This window comes from Scyliorhinus torazame, chromosome 1, assembly GCF_047496885.1.
Source record: "Scyliorhinus torazame isolate Kashiwa2021f chromosome 1, sScyTor2.1, whole genome shotgun sequence".
Classification (NCBI taxonomy): domain Eukaryota; kingdom Metazoa; phylum Chordata; class Chondrichthyes; order Carcharhiniformes; family Scyliorhinidae; genus Scyliorhinus; species Scyliorhinus torazame.
The window spans coordinates 237,738,662-237,757,194 of record NC_092707.1 but is presented as its reverse complement, the minus strand read 5'-3'; the positions used below and the strand labels follow the sequence as shown (position 1 = coordinate 237,757,194).

At 51.4% G+C, this 18,533-nt stretch overlaps 1 protein-coding gene across 1 annotated transcript in view; it reads left to right on the top strand.

The window, feature by feature from the left end:
- plg (plasminogen) overlaps positions 1-18,533 on the top strand; it is a 286,792-nt gene that overhangs the window by 128,204 nt on the left and 140,055 nt on the right. The window contains exon 10 of the mRNA XM_072503655.1: positions 14,657-14,813. Coding sequence (XP_072359756.1) covers positions 14,657-14,813 — 157 coding nt within the window. The remainder of the gene's footprint in view (positions 1-14,656; positions 14,814-18,533) is intronic.

Here is an 18,533-nt window from a genome sequence, read left to right as displayed (position 1 = left end):
TTTCTCTAGATATGTCAGGAATAAAAGAATGACTAGGGTAAGAGTAGGGCCAGTCAAGGACAGTAGTGGGAAGTTGTGCGTGGAGTCCGAGGAGATAGGTGAGGTGCTAAATTGATATTTTTCGTCAGTATTCACACAGGAAAAAAACAATGTTGTCAAGGAGAATACTGAGATACAGGCTACTAGACTAGATGGGCTTGAGGTTCATAAGGAGGAGATGTTAGCAATTCTGGAAAGTGTGAAAATAGCTAAGTCCCCTGGGCCGGATGGGATTTATCCTAAGATTCTCTGGGAAGTTAGGGAGGAGATTGCTGTGCCTTTGGCTTTGATCTTTAAGTCATCTTTGTCTACAGGAATAGTGCCAGAAGACTGGAGGATAGCAAATGTTGTCCCCTTGTTCAAGAAGGGGAGTAGAGACAACCCCGGTAACTATAGACCAATGAGCCTTACTTGTGTTGTTGGCAAAGTCTTGGAAAGGTTTATGAGAGATAGGATGTATAATCATCTGGAAAGGAATAATTTGATTAGAGATAGTCAACATGGTTTTGTGAAGGGTAGGTCGGGCCTCACAAACCTTATTGAGTTCTTTGAGAAGGTGACCAAGCAGGTGTATGAGGGGATAGCAGTTGATGTGGTGTATATGGATTTCAGTAAAGCGTTTGATAAGGTTCCCCACGGTAGGCTATTGCAAAAAATACAGAGGCATGGGATTCAGGGTGATTTAGCAGTTTGGATCAGAAATTGGCTAGCTGGAAGAAGACAAAGGGTGGTGGTTGATGGGAAATGTTCAGCCTGGAGTCCAGTTACTAGTGGTGTACCACAAGGATCTGTTTTGGGGCCACTGATGTTTGTCATTTTTATCAATGACCTGGAGGAGGGCGTAGAAGGATGGGTGAGTAAATTTGCAGATGACACTAAAGTCGGTGGAGTTGTGGACAGTGCGGAAGGATGTTACAAGTTACAGAGGGACATAGATAAGCTTGCAGAGCTGGGCTGAGAGGTGGCAAATGAAGTGTGAGGTGATTCATTTTGGAAGGAATAACAGGAAGACAGAGTACTGGGCTAATGATAAGATTCTTGGTAGTGTGGATGAGCAGAGAGATCTCGGTGTCCATGTACATAGATCCCTGAAAGTTGCCACCCAGGTTGAGAGGGTTGTTAAGAAGGCGTTCGGTGTGTTAGCTTTCATTGGTAGAGGGATTGAGTTTTGGAGCCATGAGGTCATGTTGCAGCTGTACAAAACTCTGGTGCGGCCGCATTTGGAGTATTGCGTGCAATTCGGTTCGCCGCATTATAGGAAGGATGTGGAAGCATTGGAAAGGGTGCAGAGGAGATTTACCAGTATGTTGCCTGGTATGGAGGGAAGATCTTATGAGGGAAGGCTGTGAGACTTGAGGCTGTTTTTGTTAGAGAGAAGGTTAAGAGGTGACTTAATTGAGGCATACAAGATGATCAGAGGATTAGATAGGGTGGACAGTGAGAGCCTTTTTCCTCGGATGGTGATGCGAGCATGAGGGGACATAGCTTTAAATTGAGGGGAGATAGATATAGGACAGATGTCAGAGGTAGGTTCTTTACTCAGAGAGTAGTAAGGGTGTGGAATACCCTACCTGCAACAGTAGTGGACTCGCAAACACTAAGGGCATTCAAATGGTCATTGGGTAGACATATGGACGATAAGGGAATAGTGTAGATGGGCTTTAGAGTGGTTTCATAGGTCGGCGCAACATTGAGGGCCGAAGGGCCTGTTCTGCGCTGTAATGTTCTATGGCAACAAGAATGACACAACGCTGTTCCAGGTACCTGGTGCATTCACGTCAAAGTCAGAAGCGAACTGAGATCCGAGGTGTGCACACCATTCCTTTTCAAGTGGGTTTCAGTCTGATATAATTTCCTGCTGGCTTAATGCAAGATTGGAAGACAGGAGGATACTCCTGCAAGCAGCACGTTTAATCAGAATTCATGAGAGCTGATAATGAATGCAAATGGCATTCACACCACTAGGCAGTGGGATACCAGACCAGCCATTAATCTGCCATCAGCTGAATCGCAAACTATTTTTATGCCAGCGAGTTTCTGACTTTGTGCCTACTGCTGGATTATCCGCTCATACCCACCACCTAAGCCACCATGGGCAGGTTGGGAAAACTCTGCCCAATGTGCCCAAAACCTCTTTACAAAAAAGTATGTTTTGAGGTTAATTAAAATCTTGCCCAAGACTCTCAGGCCTAAACATGATGATGTAAAAAGTCATGTGAGCTAAGAAGTATGTGTGTGCTGTTACAAACATCCTGGGCCATGCGCAGTCAATTCCTGTCCCACTTGACCCAGAGTTGCAATACAGTTGAAATTAACTCTTAATTTTTAAAATACCCAGTTTTTGGTCTTTGGCTGCCCAATAACTACAGTCACCTGGTTTGTAAATTTAATCAAAATTAACTTTTATTAATAACAATAACTATAATTGAATAGGCAGCAAATACAACTGGTTAACTATTACCTAATTTCTAATCCCCCCCTTTAACTCATCCCAACTTCTCCACACACAAACACAAGACAGTCAAAGACAGAGGGGAAAGAAGGGCATAAAAATTATATTAAAAGTAAAAGAACAAAAGTGTCTGTTTCAGATGGATGTCTTCCAATTAGATTCTTTCAGTCTCGGCCTCCAGCTGGATGTCTTTTTTCAGTCTACAATGGTTTTCACTGCAGCCTCATCAGAATATTGAGACTCCTCTGCAGACTCAGACGGTGCCGGGGCCAGAGGCCCCCATGGTGACGGTCACCGATGGAGCCAGGGGTGCGGTGTAGAGTGTCAGGGGAATGGCCAGGGATGGGTGTGGGAATGGAGGGGGGCGGGGGGGATCCTTCCAGGCGCCGAGTGGGCGCCTGTCAGGGATCTCGCAGACCTCAGTGCACAGGTGCATCCACGCTGTAACGGAGTCTCTGTATGCCTGATTGGCACAATACCAGTGCATGAGAGGGTAGTCTTCACAAAACTAAAGGGGTACCACTCCATTAACGTGCAGCTGGTGTGTGAACATGAGCTGCACATCATGCACATTTGTGCCCAATACCCATGCAATGTGCACAACGCCTTCATCCTGGCACACTCAACGGTTCCCGACACCTTCGGGGCTCACCCCGGATGATGGGTTGGCTCCTGGGTGACGGAGTTATCTGCTGCAGTCATGGCTGATGATGCCTACCCGGCCACAGACTAACGCGGTGACCTGCTACATCGACACCCATGCTGCGACCAGAGCCGTGATCAATTGGTGCATCGGCGTACTGAAGTTGCGTTCAGGGGCCCTCCAGTATGGTCCTGCGAGAGAATTCCACATCATGGCAGCCAGCTGTGTCCTCCACAACATCGCGCAGCAGAGGGGCGACATGCTGGAGGAGGGGAATGAACGCCAGGCCTCAACCGACAAAGTGGATGCGGGGCAGGGCTAGGATGAGCAGGGCATGGGGGCAGGGTGTACGCAGGCGGCCATGCAATGTATGTGCCAGATGCTCTAATCGCCTCCAGGCTCGCTGACTACGGGGCCTGGCCGATGGTAGCACTAACATCCCGATCCACCCCCTCCCACGTCCACCCTCCCTGTATCAACACCCCTCCCTGCAGCTGCAATCCCCTCCGTGATTCCAACCTAACTCACTGTGGGGTCCGGGCCCTGGGTTGGCAGTAACAGTGGGTCTGGTCCAGGGGATGGATAATGATGACAACCCGCTCTGTGATGAGCTCTGGTGCTCCACATCATTTGACAGCGCTGACTCCTGCCCACGATAACATTTTGTCCCATCCACCTGGGTGATCCCTGCATGCAAGCTGGCCATTCCATCCAAAACCGTTCGTTTGGCGGAGGTGGGGACGGGGTGCGGGGGGTGTTAGGGTGGAGAGGGATGGAGGTGGGGCCAAGTACCGGGGCGATGAGCGGTGGCTGACCTGGGGGCCCTGGTCTATGCCCACCTCCAATGGCCGCCCATCGCCCCCCCTACCGCATCCCCCTCTGCAGCCAGCCCAGCCCTCACACCCCACTGACTGAGCACCGAGACAGGTTGGAATGATTGTTCACAAGTTTCCACAGATTTGTGCCCTAGCCCCTAATGCTTTCCTGTGTGCTGCACCTGTATCAAATTAACTGGTGCATAATGTTCTGGCCTTATGAGCTCTAATACTATGTCTAGGTGGATCTGAGGCGATACATCAGGGGCTGAGGCACCTGCAATTCCCATCCTGTGGCCTGGGTCCCCTTTGGTGACTGTCCTCTGGAGCGACCGAGCCTGGCCGGTCCTGGCAGTCTCTCGGGTGTCCCAGGTGACTTGGTGCCACTCTGTTTTGCCCGCTGTCCATCGAAGGCGCCAGAGACAGGAGGTGGGAAAATCTGAGAGGCTGTGGTGTTCCAGCACCTCACCTGCGGGGGTCACTGGCCTGGGCCCCATCACCTCCACCTCTCTTGGGTGCCTGGTGAGCCTCGGGCTACTCCTTGAGACAGAGGTGCAGCCAGAGCAAGCTCTGGCGGCTTCCCTGGCACTGCCAATCTTGGAGGCACCCTCCTTTCTCAACCAGGGTCTCTATGCTCACAGGCATGGATCACAGGGGCTGTTCCAGCTCCCTCTGGGACTGTGCCACATCCGCCTGTGCCTGGCTCAGGTCAGCCAGCGGCCGGGTAATTCCGTTGACGCCTGCAGCCATGACCCGTTGTGACATGGCCAAGCTCTGGAGCGCCGCTGCAATGTTTGGGTGGCTCAGGTACATAGCTGCCTGTGACAGGGCTGCCATGTCACGTGTCTCGGCCACCAGCCGTACAGATGCCCAAGGCCTTGTACATCCTGATCCATGGCCGATACCTTCGCCTTCTCGCCTCCCAAGGCCTCCGCCCCGGAGGCCATCCATCAGTGTCGGCCTGGGTGGCACACATGGTCGGCACAACCTCCTGTCCCTGCAGGTGGTTGGGCACCTCCAACTGCACCTGCAGGCACTGGATGGTTGCTGACAACCCCTTATGTAGCCGCCAGCTCTGTGTTTGCATCTTCAGCTCCAGAAGCCCGAGACCTGTCTTGACAGCAGCTGGTCCCTGGGTCCCATGGTCAGGCTGCCCTTTGACCCTCCGCCCCCTCGGGGGTTCCTCCCTTCACATGATGTACTGCTGCACATGTGTGGTGTGCACCAAATAGTACCTCAGGAGCCTCTTCACGATAATGCCTAACCGAGGTGATTATGGAGGGTGTTGGAAACAGCTGTGACGGAAAGTTGGTGTCGTCCTCGGACTGGTGCTCCAGGGCGTCGCTGCTGCCGTTTGAGGGCTCACGTCGCTGTCCAGTCGCACCTCGTCTCTTGATGCATGGTTGGATCGCGAGTTGGGGTGGTGGTGTGATGTGGGGGATGTGGAATGATGGGTTGTTGTGGGTATAGTGGGGTAGAGTGGGGGCGGCGGGGTGTTGTGCCGTGCATATCGTAGGGACACTGCAATTCAGCAGGGGCTTACTTGGTTCCCCGGTGCCAACCTACACCTCGGTGACTGACCTCTCTCCCGGCCCTCCGACAAAGTCCAATATCTGCTGCTCCATGACGGTGAGAGGCCGCAGGTCCGGTGGGCTCCCTCCAGTCTTCTCCCTCTATCAACGGTTGTGAGCTGCCTTTTCCTGTGGGAGGTTGGCGGGGGGGGGCAGGGGGGAGAGAGAAAATGCAAAGCGTTAGGCAGTTGGATACAGGCAGTACAGGGAGCGAACAGCTGGTGGCCATTGTGAACAGGGCAGCTGCCTATATCAGGCGATATGGATGCTGGCATGTGGTGCAGGGTGGGGTGTGAGCAGTCGTCCGGCGTATGGGGTTCAGTCATCCTCCAGGTTGCGGGGGGGGGGGGGGGGGGGGGGGAGGTGGAGGTGGTCACAGGTTTGTGGGATAGAATTGGTGCCAGGGACATGGTGCTGGCTACTCACCCTGGCCATCCTGCAGAGGTCGTTCAGCTTTTTCTGGCACTGCTGGCCAGTCCTGGCGGAGGGGCCCAAGGTCTCTGCCACCTGCACCCATGCATGGTGTACGGTGGCAGGTGGCAGCCTCCTTCCCACCTCGGGGAACACAGTGCCCCACCTCTCCTCCATAACGTCCAGCAGGGTCTCAAGCTCAGCATCTGCAAAATGCTAAAACTGGTCAATGCATTTTTCAGGTTAGACCACTCTGTCTCATGACTGTCAGTCCATTCAAATGGAACAGCCTTCCTTGTTAAATTCCTGAATTGCACTGTTTTTGAGGCTAAGTTGGGGATGACATTTCCAACAAAATTCACCATGCCAAGCACCTAGAGTTGTATATTTGTTCCCATTGTAGTCGCTCAGGACCCAATCTGAGTTTCAGATATTCGGTTTAATTTTCAAGTTCATCAAGTCGGCTTTGTTAATTAAGTTTGCGCGAGCTCCGGTGTCTAACTTTATTTTTACTCGTTTATTTTAAGCGATGTAGTTCACTCATCTGCTGTTTTCACCATCTGAATTTTTTTGTGCTCTTTGTCGTCCAGCCTTTTCATCAATTATGTTCACAAAAGCATTACCTTCAAGTCCAATTGGTTCATCATTAATTTCATGCCTGCTCAAGGCTGCACTTTATACAATTGATGAATCGCTAGTTTTTGTAGCCTTGGCTATTACATTCACACTCTTTGGTTGCCGTCTTCTTTCATTGAACAGGTACTGCTGAGCAAAGTGATTTTTTTCTGGCACATGTTTTTTGGAGACCATGAGCCTACACATAAAAAGTGAACTGTTCCTTGAAAGCACGGCAGTTCGCATCTACATTACCAGTCGTGAGCAGTTGGTTGGGAGTCTTCAATGCTTCCATCTCGATTTGACAATCCTGGTAGTATTTCATTTTACAGCCGATTTTCTCCAATTCTCCGATTGTTCTTGTGTCTTCTCAACGTACCTAACTTTCCCTAACTGTTTTCTTTCGACACCCCATTGCTGGTATCATGTAATGTTCTTTGATTATTCTTATCTTGGATCTTGATGTGGTAGTGTTAACAAAGAACATTCGACTCCGTTTTACAAGACTATTTATTCCTAACACTACTCTAAAGGATGACTATAATGTCAAAGATCAATGCAGCTGGAAATAATGGGGCTACACTAAGATATTACAGAGATACTCTAATATGCGACTCCTATCAACTCCTCATTAACTTTTTTTATAAACGCATTTTTTTGCAAACTTGTATCAAAGTAGGTTACAGAAAATGAACACCCCGGGAAACATACTTCCCAACAATCAGCTATACAGTTTGTACAGATTTTTCTCCTTTTTCATCCCCCCACCCCCCCAACAGCGCCCCCCCCCCACCCCCCTGCGACAAACAGCTCCTCAAACACAGTCACAAACATCCCCCATCTTTTCTCAAACTCCCCTGCTGAGCCCCTTAACTCATACTTTATCTTCTCTAGCCGCAGGAAGTCATACACGTCACCCAACCAAGCTGCTACCCCTGGTGGCGATGCCGACCGCCACTCCAGCAAAATTTGTCGCCGTGCAATCAGAGAGGCGAAGGTCATGACATCGACCTTCCTTTTCTCCATGAGCTCTGGCTTCTCCGAAACCCCAAATATCGCCACCAAAAGGTCCGGGTCCACCTCCTCCTCCACTATCCTGGCTAAGACCGCAAACACGTCCACCCAGATTCTTCCCAATTTTTCGCAACCTGAAAACATGCGCGTGTGATTCGCTGGCCCCGCCCACACCTCTCACACTCATCTGCTACCCCCTGAAAGAACCCACTTTTTCTCGCCCGAGTCATATGACCTTGTGCACCACCTTAAACTGTATCAGGCTCATCCTTGCACAACACGAGGTCCCGTTTACCCTTCGCAGTGCCTCACTCCATACTCCCCAATTAATCTCCATTCCCAACTCCGCTTCCCATTTCTCCTTGAACTCCTCATTAACACCTTCTGTGGAACACATGGTGCGCCCGGGTCATGTGCCTGCATACTCACACCAATTGGTGGTCGGATACTGGAACTACAACAGTAAAAATATAAAACTTGTAATACACATACAGATGATGATGATCTACTAATATTATATACAGATGATAGTCTACCTATCATCACAGAGTGCTTATGTGCGGCTGCAGCTTGCTAGCCTCTTGAGTACCAATCCAAGCTCCGGCGAATTGGACACCGTTTTTCATTGGAATTGCTCTAGTTCCACATGTTACCGGTGCTAGCCCATTAATGGATCCTGAATTGCTCCAGGGCCGGCACTGCTTCTGTGGTCATAGAACACCATCGATTCAGTCCTGGCGTCAGCATGTAGTCTCTGAAACGGAGCATCCCACCCCAAGTGTTCTTGACAGCATTTTTAAGGCTTCTGGGGCGAAATTCTCCGTTATCGGCGCAAAGTCCGCCGATCGGCGCAAATCCGACTTGCGTCACGCCGGAAAAATGGGTCAAAAGTCTCCGGCCCAAAATGGGCTAGCAGCGACGTGACGGGATCCGCGCTTGCGCACGTGGTTCACGCCGTGCAGCGTCATACACGCCGCACGACGTGACGGCTCATAAGGCCGCGCTGCTCCCCCCACCCGACCGGAACACCCGACCGGAACACCCGACTGGATGGCTGGCCGCCGCTCAGCCCCGAGGTTCCAGTCACGGGATGTGGAGGCGCTCCTGGGCGCTGTGGAGCAGAGGAGGGACGCCCTGTATCCCGGGCATGGCCGCAGAGTTGCCCCACGCCACAGCCGACATCTGTGGAGGGAGGTGGTAGAGGACGTCACCGCTGTGGCCCTGACACCACAGACAGGCACCCAGTGCCACAAGAAGGTGAACAACCTCGTCAGAGCAGGCAGGGTGAGCCTCCCCATATCCCCCCCCCTCCCCCATATACCCCCTCCCCCATATCCCCCCCTCCCCCATATCCCCCTCCCCCATATCCCCCCTCCCCCATATCCCCCCTCCCCCATATATCCAAGTGAATCCAGCCCTAACCTTAACCTCTGCAATGCACGCGCAACCAATGGCGTGCATTCATATACCTGCCTAACACTGTTGCCTTTTACCCCTGCCACCACCCCCACCCACCCACCCCCCGCTACATGAGAAGCGCGCACACAACAATAGGGAGCATGTGAGGACTGGAGGAGGCCCCGCTGATGAGAGGCCACTGACCGAACACGAGAAAAGGGCCCTGGAACTGGCTGGCGGACCTGACGACCGGGAGGTTGCTGATGCAGAGGTCGGGGGCGTACTAGCAAATGAGCCACCGACAGCCCGTCCCCATATTCCCCCTCCCCCATATCACCTGATCATTGCCTGCGTGTCTAACCATGCATGCTTCATTGTGTATCGCAGGACCAAACGTCCAGGCACCCATCCCCGCAGATGCAGACCGCCTGCAGGATGCCCCTCGGAGGCCACGGGAGACAAAGAGACCCGGACCCTCCGGCATGCGACGCCCGCAGGATGCCCCTCGCACACCACGGGAGACAGAGAGACCCGGACCCTCCGGCATGCGACGCCCGCAGGATGCCCCTTGGAAGCCACAGGAGACGGAGAGACCTGGAGCAACAGGGAGACGACACCCCCGTCACGTGCGGGAGCGACCACCCAGCAACGAGGGGGGCAGCCACAGGCCCCCGTTACATCCGAGCCAGGACACCACTACCCAGGACACCACTACCCAGGACACCCCTACCCGGGACAGCACTACCCAGGAAGACGAAATACCGGACAGTGACTCAGAGTGGATGGTTGGAGACGAACCCCCACCCCAAAGTGCCATGGACTCAGAGTGGGACGAAGAGCACGACACAACGCCACTGCTGTCACCAACACCCTCCACCATCGCAGAAACACTCACCTCGGTTGGGCACTTTAGTGATGAGGCGTCTGCTACACTCACTGGTGCGCACAACACAGCCGTCCCGGTACAGCAGGTGGAGGTAGGAGCAGCAGAGGGGCCGGGCGGTCGGAGGGCAGCCCACCACAAGCGAACATCTGCCGCCCAGATGGATCCCGGGTTCCTGGAGTTTCCACACCCACACTTAGATCCGATGCAACCACCGACCTGGAGACGAGCGAAGAGGGTGACGGCCGGCTTGCGGCGGCTGCAGTCGCAGGTGGAGGAGTCCACCCGCGTCCAGGAGCTGGAAGTGGTGCCGGTCATGCGTGCCACCCAGGCCGACACCGCACGGGTGGCGTCCGCGGTGGAGGCAATGGGTGCGACGGTGTCAGACATGGGGAACGGTTTGCGAGGCCTGGGGCTTTCCGTGCAGGCGGCGTCTGTGGCCCAGGACATGGCTGCCCTCTCACAGGAGGCCATGAGCCAGTGCCAGTGCCAGATGGCAGAGGCGCTCAACACCATGGCCCAGTCTCAGCAGGCCATAGCCCAGTCTCTGCAGGCCATGGCCCAGTCTCTGCAGGCCATGGCCCAGTCTCAGCAGGCCATGGCCCAGTCTCAGCAGGCCATCGCTGAGGGCATCGGCGCCAGTGGCCATGTGCGAGCCGGCGTCGCACTGTCACAGACAGGGTTTGCCAACCCCCTGGGCTCCATGGCTGCAAACCTGCAAACCCCTGTCGATACCAGCACGGACCTCCAGGACTGGCAGCGCCAGATGTCGGGGGGGCGTCGGATGGCCAGTCCGTTCGCATCCCCCACCCATGTAGAGGCCGGGGGGGCCATCGGGCACCCCGAGGGAAGAGGAGGTGGTGTGGTCCGTCCCGGTTCCCCCTGTAGGGGAGGTCCCGGAACACCGCAACACCTCGGACTCCCCCCCTTCCGTCCCAGGTGCATCGGGTGGGCAACGGGCAGGACAGGCTGGGCTATGTTGTGCAGGACGCAGCACACCACAATGATGCGGCCGACCCTATCTGACCGATACTGGAGGGCGCCCCCAGAGAGGTCCAGGCACCTGAAACGCATCTTCAGCACGCCAAAGCACCTCTCTATCACTCCCCTTGTCGCTACATGGGCATCATTGTAATGGTTCTCCGCCTCATTGTGTGGCCTCCGTATAGGCGTCATCAGCCCCTGTCGCAATGGGTAGCCCCTGTCGCCCAGCAACCAGCCCCTCAGCCGGGGATGGCGGGAAGGGTGATGGGGGGGTCCGTGCCGGGGTGGAGGATGGGGGGCTGCTGGGGATGGATGACCGCGACAACACGTATGAGTCGTGTACACTGCCTGGGTAACGGGCGCAGACTTGCAGGATCATCATGCGGTGGTCGCAGACCACCTGTACGTTCATCGAATAGGTCGCCTTCCTATTGGTGAACACGGCCCTTTTATCTGCAGGTGGCCGCACGGCGCCGTGCATCCCATCAATCGCGCTCTGGACCATGGGGAACCCGGCCACAGCAGAGAAGCCCACGGCCCGGGCATCTTGGCTGGCCCGGTCCACAGGGAAGCGGATGTAGCGGTGCGACATGGCATATAGGGCATCTGTCACTGCACGGATGCACCGATGTCTGCGATATGCCGGACAGGTCCCCACTCGGTGCCTGGAATGACCCCGCTGCATAAAAGTTCAGGGCCACCGTAAACTTGACGGACACGGGGAGAGGGTGTCCCCCGCCAGTGCCATGCGGTGACAGGTGTCCAGCAGGTGGCAGATGTGTGCCACGGTTTCCCGCCTCATCCGGAGTCTCCTCCTGCATTCCCGGTCTGTGAGGTCCTGGTCTGACTGCCAGGGCCAGTACACAGGGGGTGCCCTCGGGTGCCTCCGTTGCCGTGGGGCCGCGACGTCCTCCTCCCCCTCCTCGTCCTGTCGGTCAGGTGTCCCTCCAGCCTGGGCGGCTGCCGCCTGCCCCTCTGCGGCAGCCTGCGCCGCCTCTCTGGCACGCTCCTCCTCCTCCTCCTCATCCAGGGCAACATGGACATTAGCGGCTGCCGCCACGGCGGCCAACATCGCTGGATGATCGGAAAACATGACGGCCTGGTGTGGGGTGGGGGGGGGAAACGACGACATGTCATCATTGCCCATATCCCCTCCTTCCCCCCAGCCCAACTGTTGGAGGCTGGCACCTGGCCAGGTGATACAACTCACTTTCCCTCGCACCCCCCCTCCCGGGCACGGACCCCCCCGCCCCCCCCCCCCCAATCCTCCTCCCCGGCACGGATCCCCCATCCTCCTCCCCGGCACGGAACCCCCCATCCTCCTACCCGGCATGGACCCCCCCATCCCCCTCCCCGGCACGGACCCCCCCATCACCCTCCCCGGCACGGACCCCCCCCACCCCCCATTCTCGTCCCCGGCACGGACCCCCCCCATCCTCCTCCCCGGCACAGACCCCCCCCATCCCCCTTCCCGACACGGACCCCCCCATTCCCCTCCCCGGCACGGACCCCCCCACCCCCTAACCGGCACGGACCCCCCACCCCCCATCCCCCTCCCCGGCACGGACCCCCCCCACCCCCTTCCCGGCACGGACCCCCCCATTCCCCTCCCCGGCACGGACCCCCCCATCCCCCTCCCCGGCACGGACCCCCCCATCCCCCTTCCCAGCACGGACCCCCCCATTCCCCTCCCCGGCACGGACCCCCCACCCCCCATCCCGCTCCCCGGCACGGACCCCCCCACCCCCTCCCCGGCACGGACCCCCCACCCCCCATCCCCCTCCCCGGCACGGACCCCCCACCCCCCATCCTCCTCCCCGGCACGGACCCCCCCATCTTCCTCCCCGGCACGGACCCCCCCATCCTCCTCCCCGGCACGGACCCCCCCATCCTCCTCCCCGGCACGGACCCCCCCATCCTCCTCCCCGGCACGGACCCCCCTCCCGGCACTCCCCCGGAGCCCAGCCCACTCTAACCACCCCCCCCCCGCCGTGGCATCGCCTGCCCAGCGGCCAACCCCCCAGGCCGTCACTCACCTCCACGCTGGTCGCCGTGAACCTGGAGCACAGGTTCACGCCGATGAAAAGGAGGTTTGATTTACGTCGACGTGAACGGTCATCACGTCGCGGGACTTCGGCCCATCCGGAAGGGATAATATCGGCAGGCCGAAAATCGGCTGCCTTGCACAGACCCGTGCCATTCTCCAACGTCAGCGGCGCCATTAACGCCCCGCCGATTTTTCTCCCTTCGGAGACTTCGGCAACCGGCGGGGGCGGGATTCACGGCGGCCAACAGCCATTCTCCGACCCGCTGGAGGGTCGGAGAATGACGCCCCTTGTGTCCAATTAAAAGGAGGATGGAGGATGCGGCTCGTGGCACAGTGGTTATCATTGGACTATGGCGCTAATGACCCGGGTTCGAATCCCGGCCCTCGGTCACTGTCCCTGTGGAGTTCGCACATTCTCCCCATGTCTGCGTGGGTTTCACCCCCACAACCAAAGTTGTGCAGGTTAGGTGAATTGGCCATGCTAAATTGCCCCTTAATTGGAAAAAAAATAATTGGGTATTATAAATTTATTTAAACAAAATGGAGAATTGGTTATTTTCTTCCAAAATCTAGACACATTCATGGCATAAAGGTTGACCATCACTTTCTTGCTCCTTTATAAAACCAAGGATCCCATGTGCTTTAACAGTTTGATCAACTTAAATGCTTGGTAAATTCATTTGGACACCAGAGAATAACAATAATGTATTATCATGGACACAGACGACAGGATAAAACTCTTTTTGCCAACTCAGAAGGTCACAAGGTATTTTACAGCAAATGAAGTATTGTAATCTAGGAAACAGAGCAGCAGCCAATTTGATCACTGCAAGCTCCCATGAACAACATTATAGTGACAAGAAGATTTGCATTAATAATTTTGGTTGAGGGATAAATATTAACCAGGGCACAAGAGGGCACTTCCCTGCTTTTCTTGAAATAGAGCCATCTCATCTTTTACATCCACCTGAGAGAGAAGATGTTGGTTTGATATCACATCTGAAGTAAGGCACTTCCAGTTATGCAGCACTCTCTCAATATTGCACTGATGTGGAACTTGAAGCCAAACTGTCTGACACTGAGGCAAGAATTCTACCACTGAATCAAGACTAAAACTCCTTCAAATGTTTAGTCGAGGTGACTTCATGTCTACCTTGTGGTTTCCAAGCTTCCTGGATTCTGTCTGCAGTTATTGCTCTGCCGTTCCTCTTCCGAAGTATTAATCATGAAAAGACTTGATACAGGACCCACTGAGAGTCCCCTTATAGCCTACATCTGATGCTGTTGGTGCTTTTAATAAATCTTTAAATAGAAGGAACTCATACAACATGGGATTGAAGTAAATCTGGAGTAAAACTGAAGGTTCAGTGTAAATTGATATTGAACAAATTAAAAATACATTTAATGCTGGGATTCTACATCAAACCACATTGGATATTTTTAATGCTAAGAGCAATAATAACAATAATAATAACCTTTTATTGTCACAAGTATGAAGTTACTGTGAAAAGCCCCTAGTCGCCACATTCCGGTGCCTGTTCGGGAATTGGTACAGGAATTGAACCCATGCTGCTGGCCTTGTTCTGCATCACAAACCAGCTGTCTAGTCCACTGAGCCAAACCAGCTATATGAAGGTTAGAAGATTGGAAAAATAATAATAAAATAGCAAACCATAATTACGGCAAATAGCAAATTAACTAGGAATACTGGTAAATAATACTAGATTTTGAGTTTTTTAATATCAGAATGTTCCTCAAAATCTTCGACACTGTTTGCTTTTCAGTGCTGACGAATGAAGGTGGACCTACTGATTGCTTTAACGGAAATGGTTATAACTATCGTGGGACTACATCTGTAACACGGTCAGGAAAAAGATGCCAGGAATGGGATTCCATGACACCACATAAACATCTGAAAACATCAAGCAATTTTCCTGATGCGTATGTACATAGGCTGATTTTTTACCTAGCTGATTACAGGCCCAAAGAATATCCTTTCCATGGCCTCAAGACATAAGTGAAAGCACTTTGCAGCAAATTAAATATTTTTGAAATGTAGTTACGGCTTTAATGCAAGCAAACAGTTAATTTGTGCAGAATGGTCCCATAATAAGATACTAACAGATAATCTGGGCTGGATTTTTCGGACGTACCTGCCGCAAGATCGCCACGGACGGGATGCGGACCATGTAAAGGTCCATTGACCTTGGGTGGTGTTAGGGTCCAGGGTTTAGAAAACGCCAAAGTATATTATGGAGTTCACCTGACCTATAACTGTTTGTTGAATTTGGCTAGGATGAGCACAAGAGCCTGCCTTTCGGGTGTTATTCAACAGACTTCTTACATGCTTTTGATCCAAAAAAAGCAACTCAATTCTTAGAATAAAGCTTAACATTTGTATAAACACACACAGCAAGAATTTTGTTATCAATTACAGACATAAAGACCCCACATAGCTTCAGTAATCTATGTATAACCCTTAATGAATTCCCCCTTAACTTTTCCAATTCAATATCAAAATCCAAATAAAACCAGAAACCCCTTTTCAAAGGCATGCCCCAGCACACGGCATTCTCACTAGAATAAGACTGTTGTTATTGATACTCTGTTCCCCTTTTCAAACAGCAGATTTGAATTCTTTCCAGAAAGCAATTATCTCTGTTAAGTTACCAAGCAGTCTGGAACAGCTTTTAAAATGAAGATAGAGAAAGACACTTCTTTCAACCTGTGCAGTTCAAACCAATCCAAAACTCAAAGCGAAAGTAAAACTCAGAGTCACAGCCAAACTCCACCCACACAAATGACATCACTGAAGCCATGTGTAAGACAAAAACCTTTCTTAAAGGGACACTCCCATGTCACCGCCCCCCCCAAGAAAAAAATAAACCATCAACTTCAAGGATGGTTTCGTTTTTCATCTTGTCACTTGTCCATTAATAACAATTGAAAATAAACATACATTTTGAAAACAAAAAAACAGGCAAACATTTTCAATACGTTAGTCCATTTCAGTTATTTGTCTTCCTGCAACTGGAATCCCTCTTCATTGACAGTCTCCTTAGACAAGAAGGTCTCTGCACAATCCGTCCATTTCTCCACGGCATCTGCATCTTTCTTTAAGGTCAGGTACTTTCATTCAAGCCGATCACAAAGCCGTTGTAATTCTCCAACACAGGAGCAGTGGTTAACAAAGCCTTCAAATGCCTGTTGACACTCCGCTGTCCACTGAAATTTGCTACGCTTCTTCAGCAAGTCCATCAGTGGAGCAACCATGCTGCTAAAATCCGGCACAAATTTATGGTAAAAATCACTCACGCCAAGAAATCGCATTATTTTCCTTTGAGTCGAGGGTATTGGAAACTCCCCAATAACTTTTGTTTTCACATCCCGTGGGACCATTTGTCCATGTCCAATTGTATGGCCAAGGAATGTGACTTTGGCTTTTCCAGATTCATTTGGTTAGGTTTACCACCAAACCTGCCTCCTGAAGTCGATCGAATAACTCCATCAGATGCTTCAAATGTTCTTTCCACGTCTGACTAAAAATCACCAGATCATCTATGTATATACCGCACAATTGGGTAATCCTGAAATGACTTTGTTAGTTAACCATTGAAATATGGCTGGGGCGGTTTTTCATGCCAAATTGAATTGGTGTATATTATTTGGAGTCACAAAAGCTGAAATCTCCTTTGCCCTTTCAGATAAAGGTACCTGCCAGTAACCTTTAAGTAAATCCAGTTTGGAGATAAAAGCTGATTGTCCCACCTTCCCATTGTCTTTAACGTCTGATCCCACCGTTCCAACGCTCCCTGCGATTCTGGATGGTACACAGTTGATTCAGATTGTTTTACTCCTAAGCTCCTAACCTCCTTGAATAACCTCGTAAAATTTGATCCTTTGTATTTCTGTGGGTATTCCATATCTAGTAAAAAATTCAAGTAACTCCTCCACAATATTTTTAGCTGTAATATTGCGCACTGGAATGGCTTCTGGAAACCTAGTAGACACATCCATTATAGTCAAAAGATATTGATTCCCACTTCCTGTTTTTGGAAACAGTCCTAAGCAATCAATTAAGTCCCTTGTAAAAGGTCCCTCAAATGCTGGAATGGGTATTAAGCTCAAATGCTGGAATGGGTATTAAGGGCACTGGTTTTATCACTGCTTGAGGTTTCCCTATCACTTGACATGTGTGACATGATTGACAAAATTTAACTACATCTTTATGTAGTGCAGGCCAATAAAAATTGTATTTTAGCTTGAGTTTTCCTTACTCCCAAATGACCTCCTACTGGTACCCCATGTGCTACTCGCAACACCTCCTTTCTATACCCTACCAGCAATACCACTTGATGAACTTCTGACCACTTTTCATCTGCCTGCATATGTAAAGGTCTCCATTTTCTCATTAAGACATCATTTTTAAGGTAATAACATTCTGGTGTACACTCAGATTCCTCTTCTGTGTATGCTTTCTGAGACATCCGTTTTATTTCTATATCTTCCTGTTGTAACTCCGCCAACTTTCCTGAACTAAAAATATCCGCCTCATCCTCCGCCTGTTCTTGATCTTTTCCAACCATCTGATCAAATATGGTTTCTGATAATTCAACTTCAACTTTATCTTCACTCTTTGATTTCTCCTCTTGTCTTAACCCGTGACTTTGCGACCTTGTTATGACACAATTAGGAAAAATCCCAGGATATTCGTCTTTCAACAATTCAGTTGTTTGATTTTTCACTGGCTTATCAATCACCGTAGGCATCACTCCCACCCGTGATCCAGCTATATCATTACCCAAGATAAACTGTATTCCTGGACAAGATAGTTACTCCATTACTCCTACGAACACTTCACCACTCTTCACTGGACTCTCCAACCTCACCTTATATAATGGAACACTACTCTTCTCATCCTGAATTCCACATATTACCACATTTTCTGGCAATATTCCTCCCAAACGACATAACTCCTCATCTCTTACCATCAAAGATTGACCAGCTCCAGTATCTCTTAAAATGTTGACTTCTTTACCTACTCCTGCTAGTACACGAGTAAACTTTACCCACACAAGTAAATTATTTAAAGAGATCTGGCACCTTCTTGTCAATCACCTCTTGATCAGGCTGCACACTCATTTGCACCTCCTCCGCTTCAATTGTGCTTTCCTTTATCACTTTAACAAACCCCACTGACTTATCCTGTTTCACCAGATCAGCCTTCCCAGTGCTTTTCTTCAACCACCAACACTGACTTTACATGGCCTAGTTTATTACAGTAAAAACATCTGAACCTTTTCATTTCTCTTCCTCCCTCCTGGATTTCTTTTTTAATCTGAGGTACACTCTCCTTATTATCTCCCATTAAATCTCCTTTACATTTACCACTTGAATATTTATCTTTTTCTCAGTTTCCAGTCCTCACAGGCTGAAACTGATGTCGGAAACCAAACTTTGATTTATGAACTAATTCATAATCATCTGCCATTTCTGCTGCTAATCTCGCAGATTTAGCCCTCTGCTCATCCGCATGAGTTCTCACTACACCAGGAATTGAATTTTTAAACTCCTCCAAAAGTATAATTTCTTTGAGAGCTTCATACGTTTGGTCTATTTTCAAAGCCCTTATCCACCTATCAAAATTACTCTATTTGATCC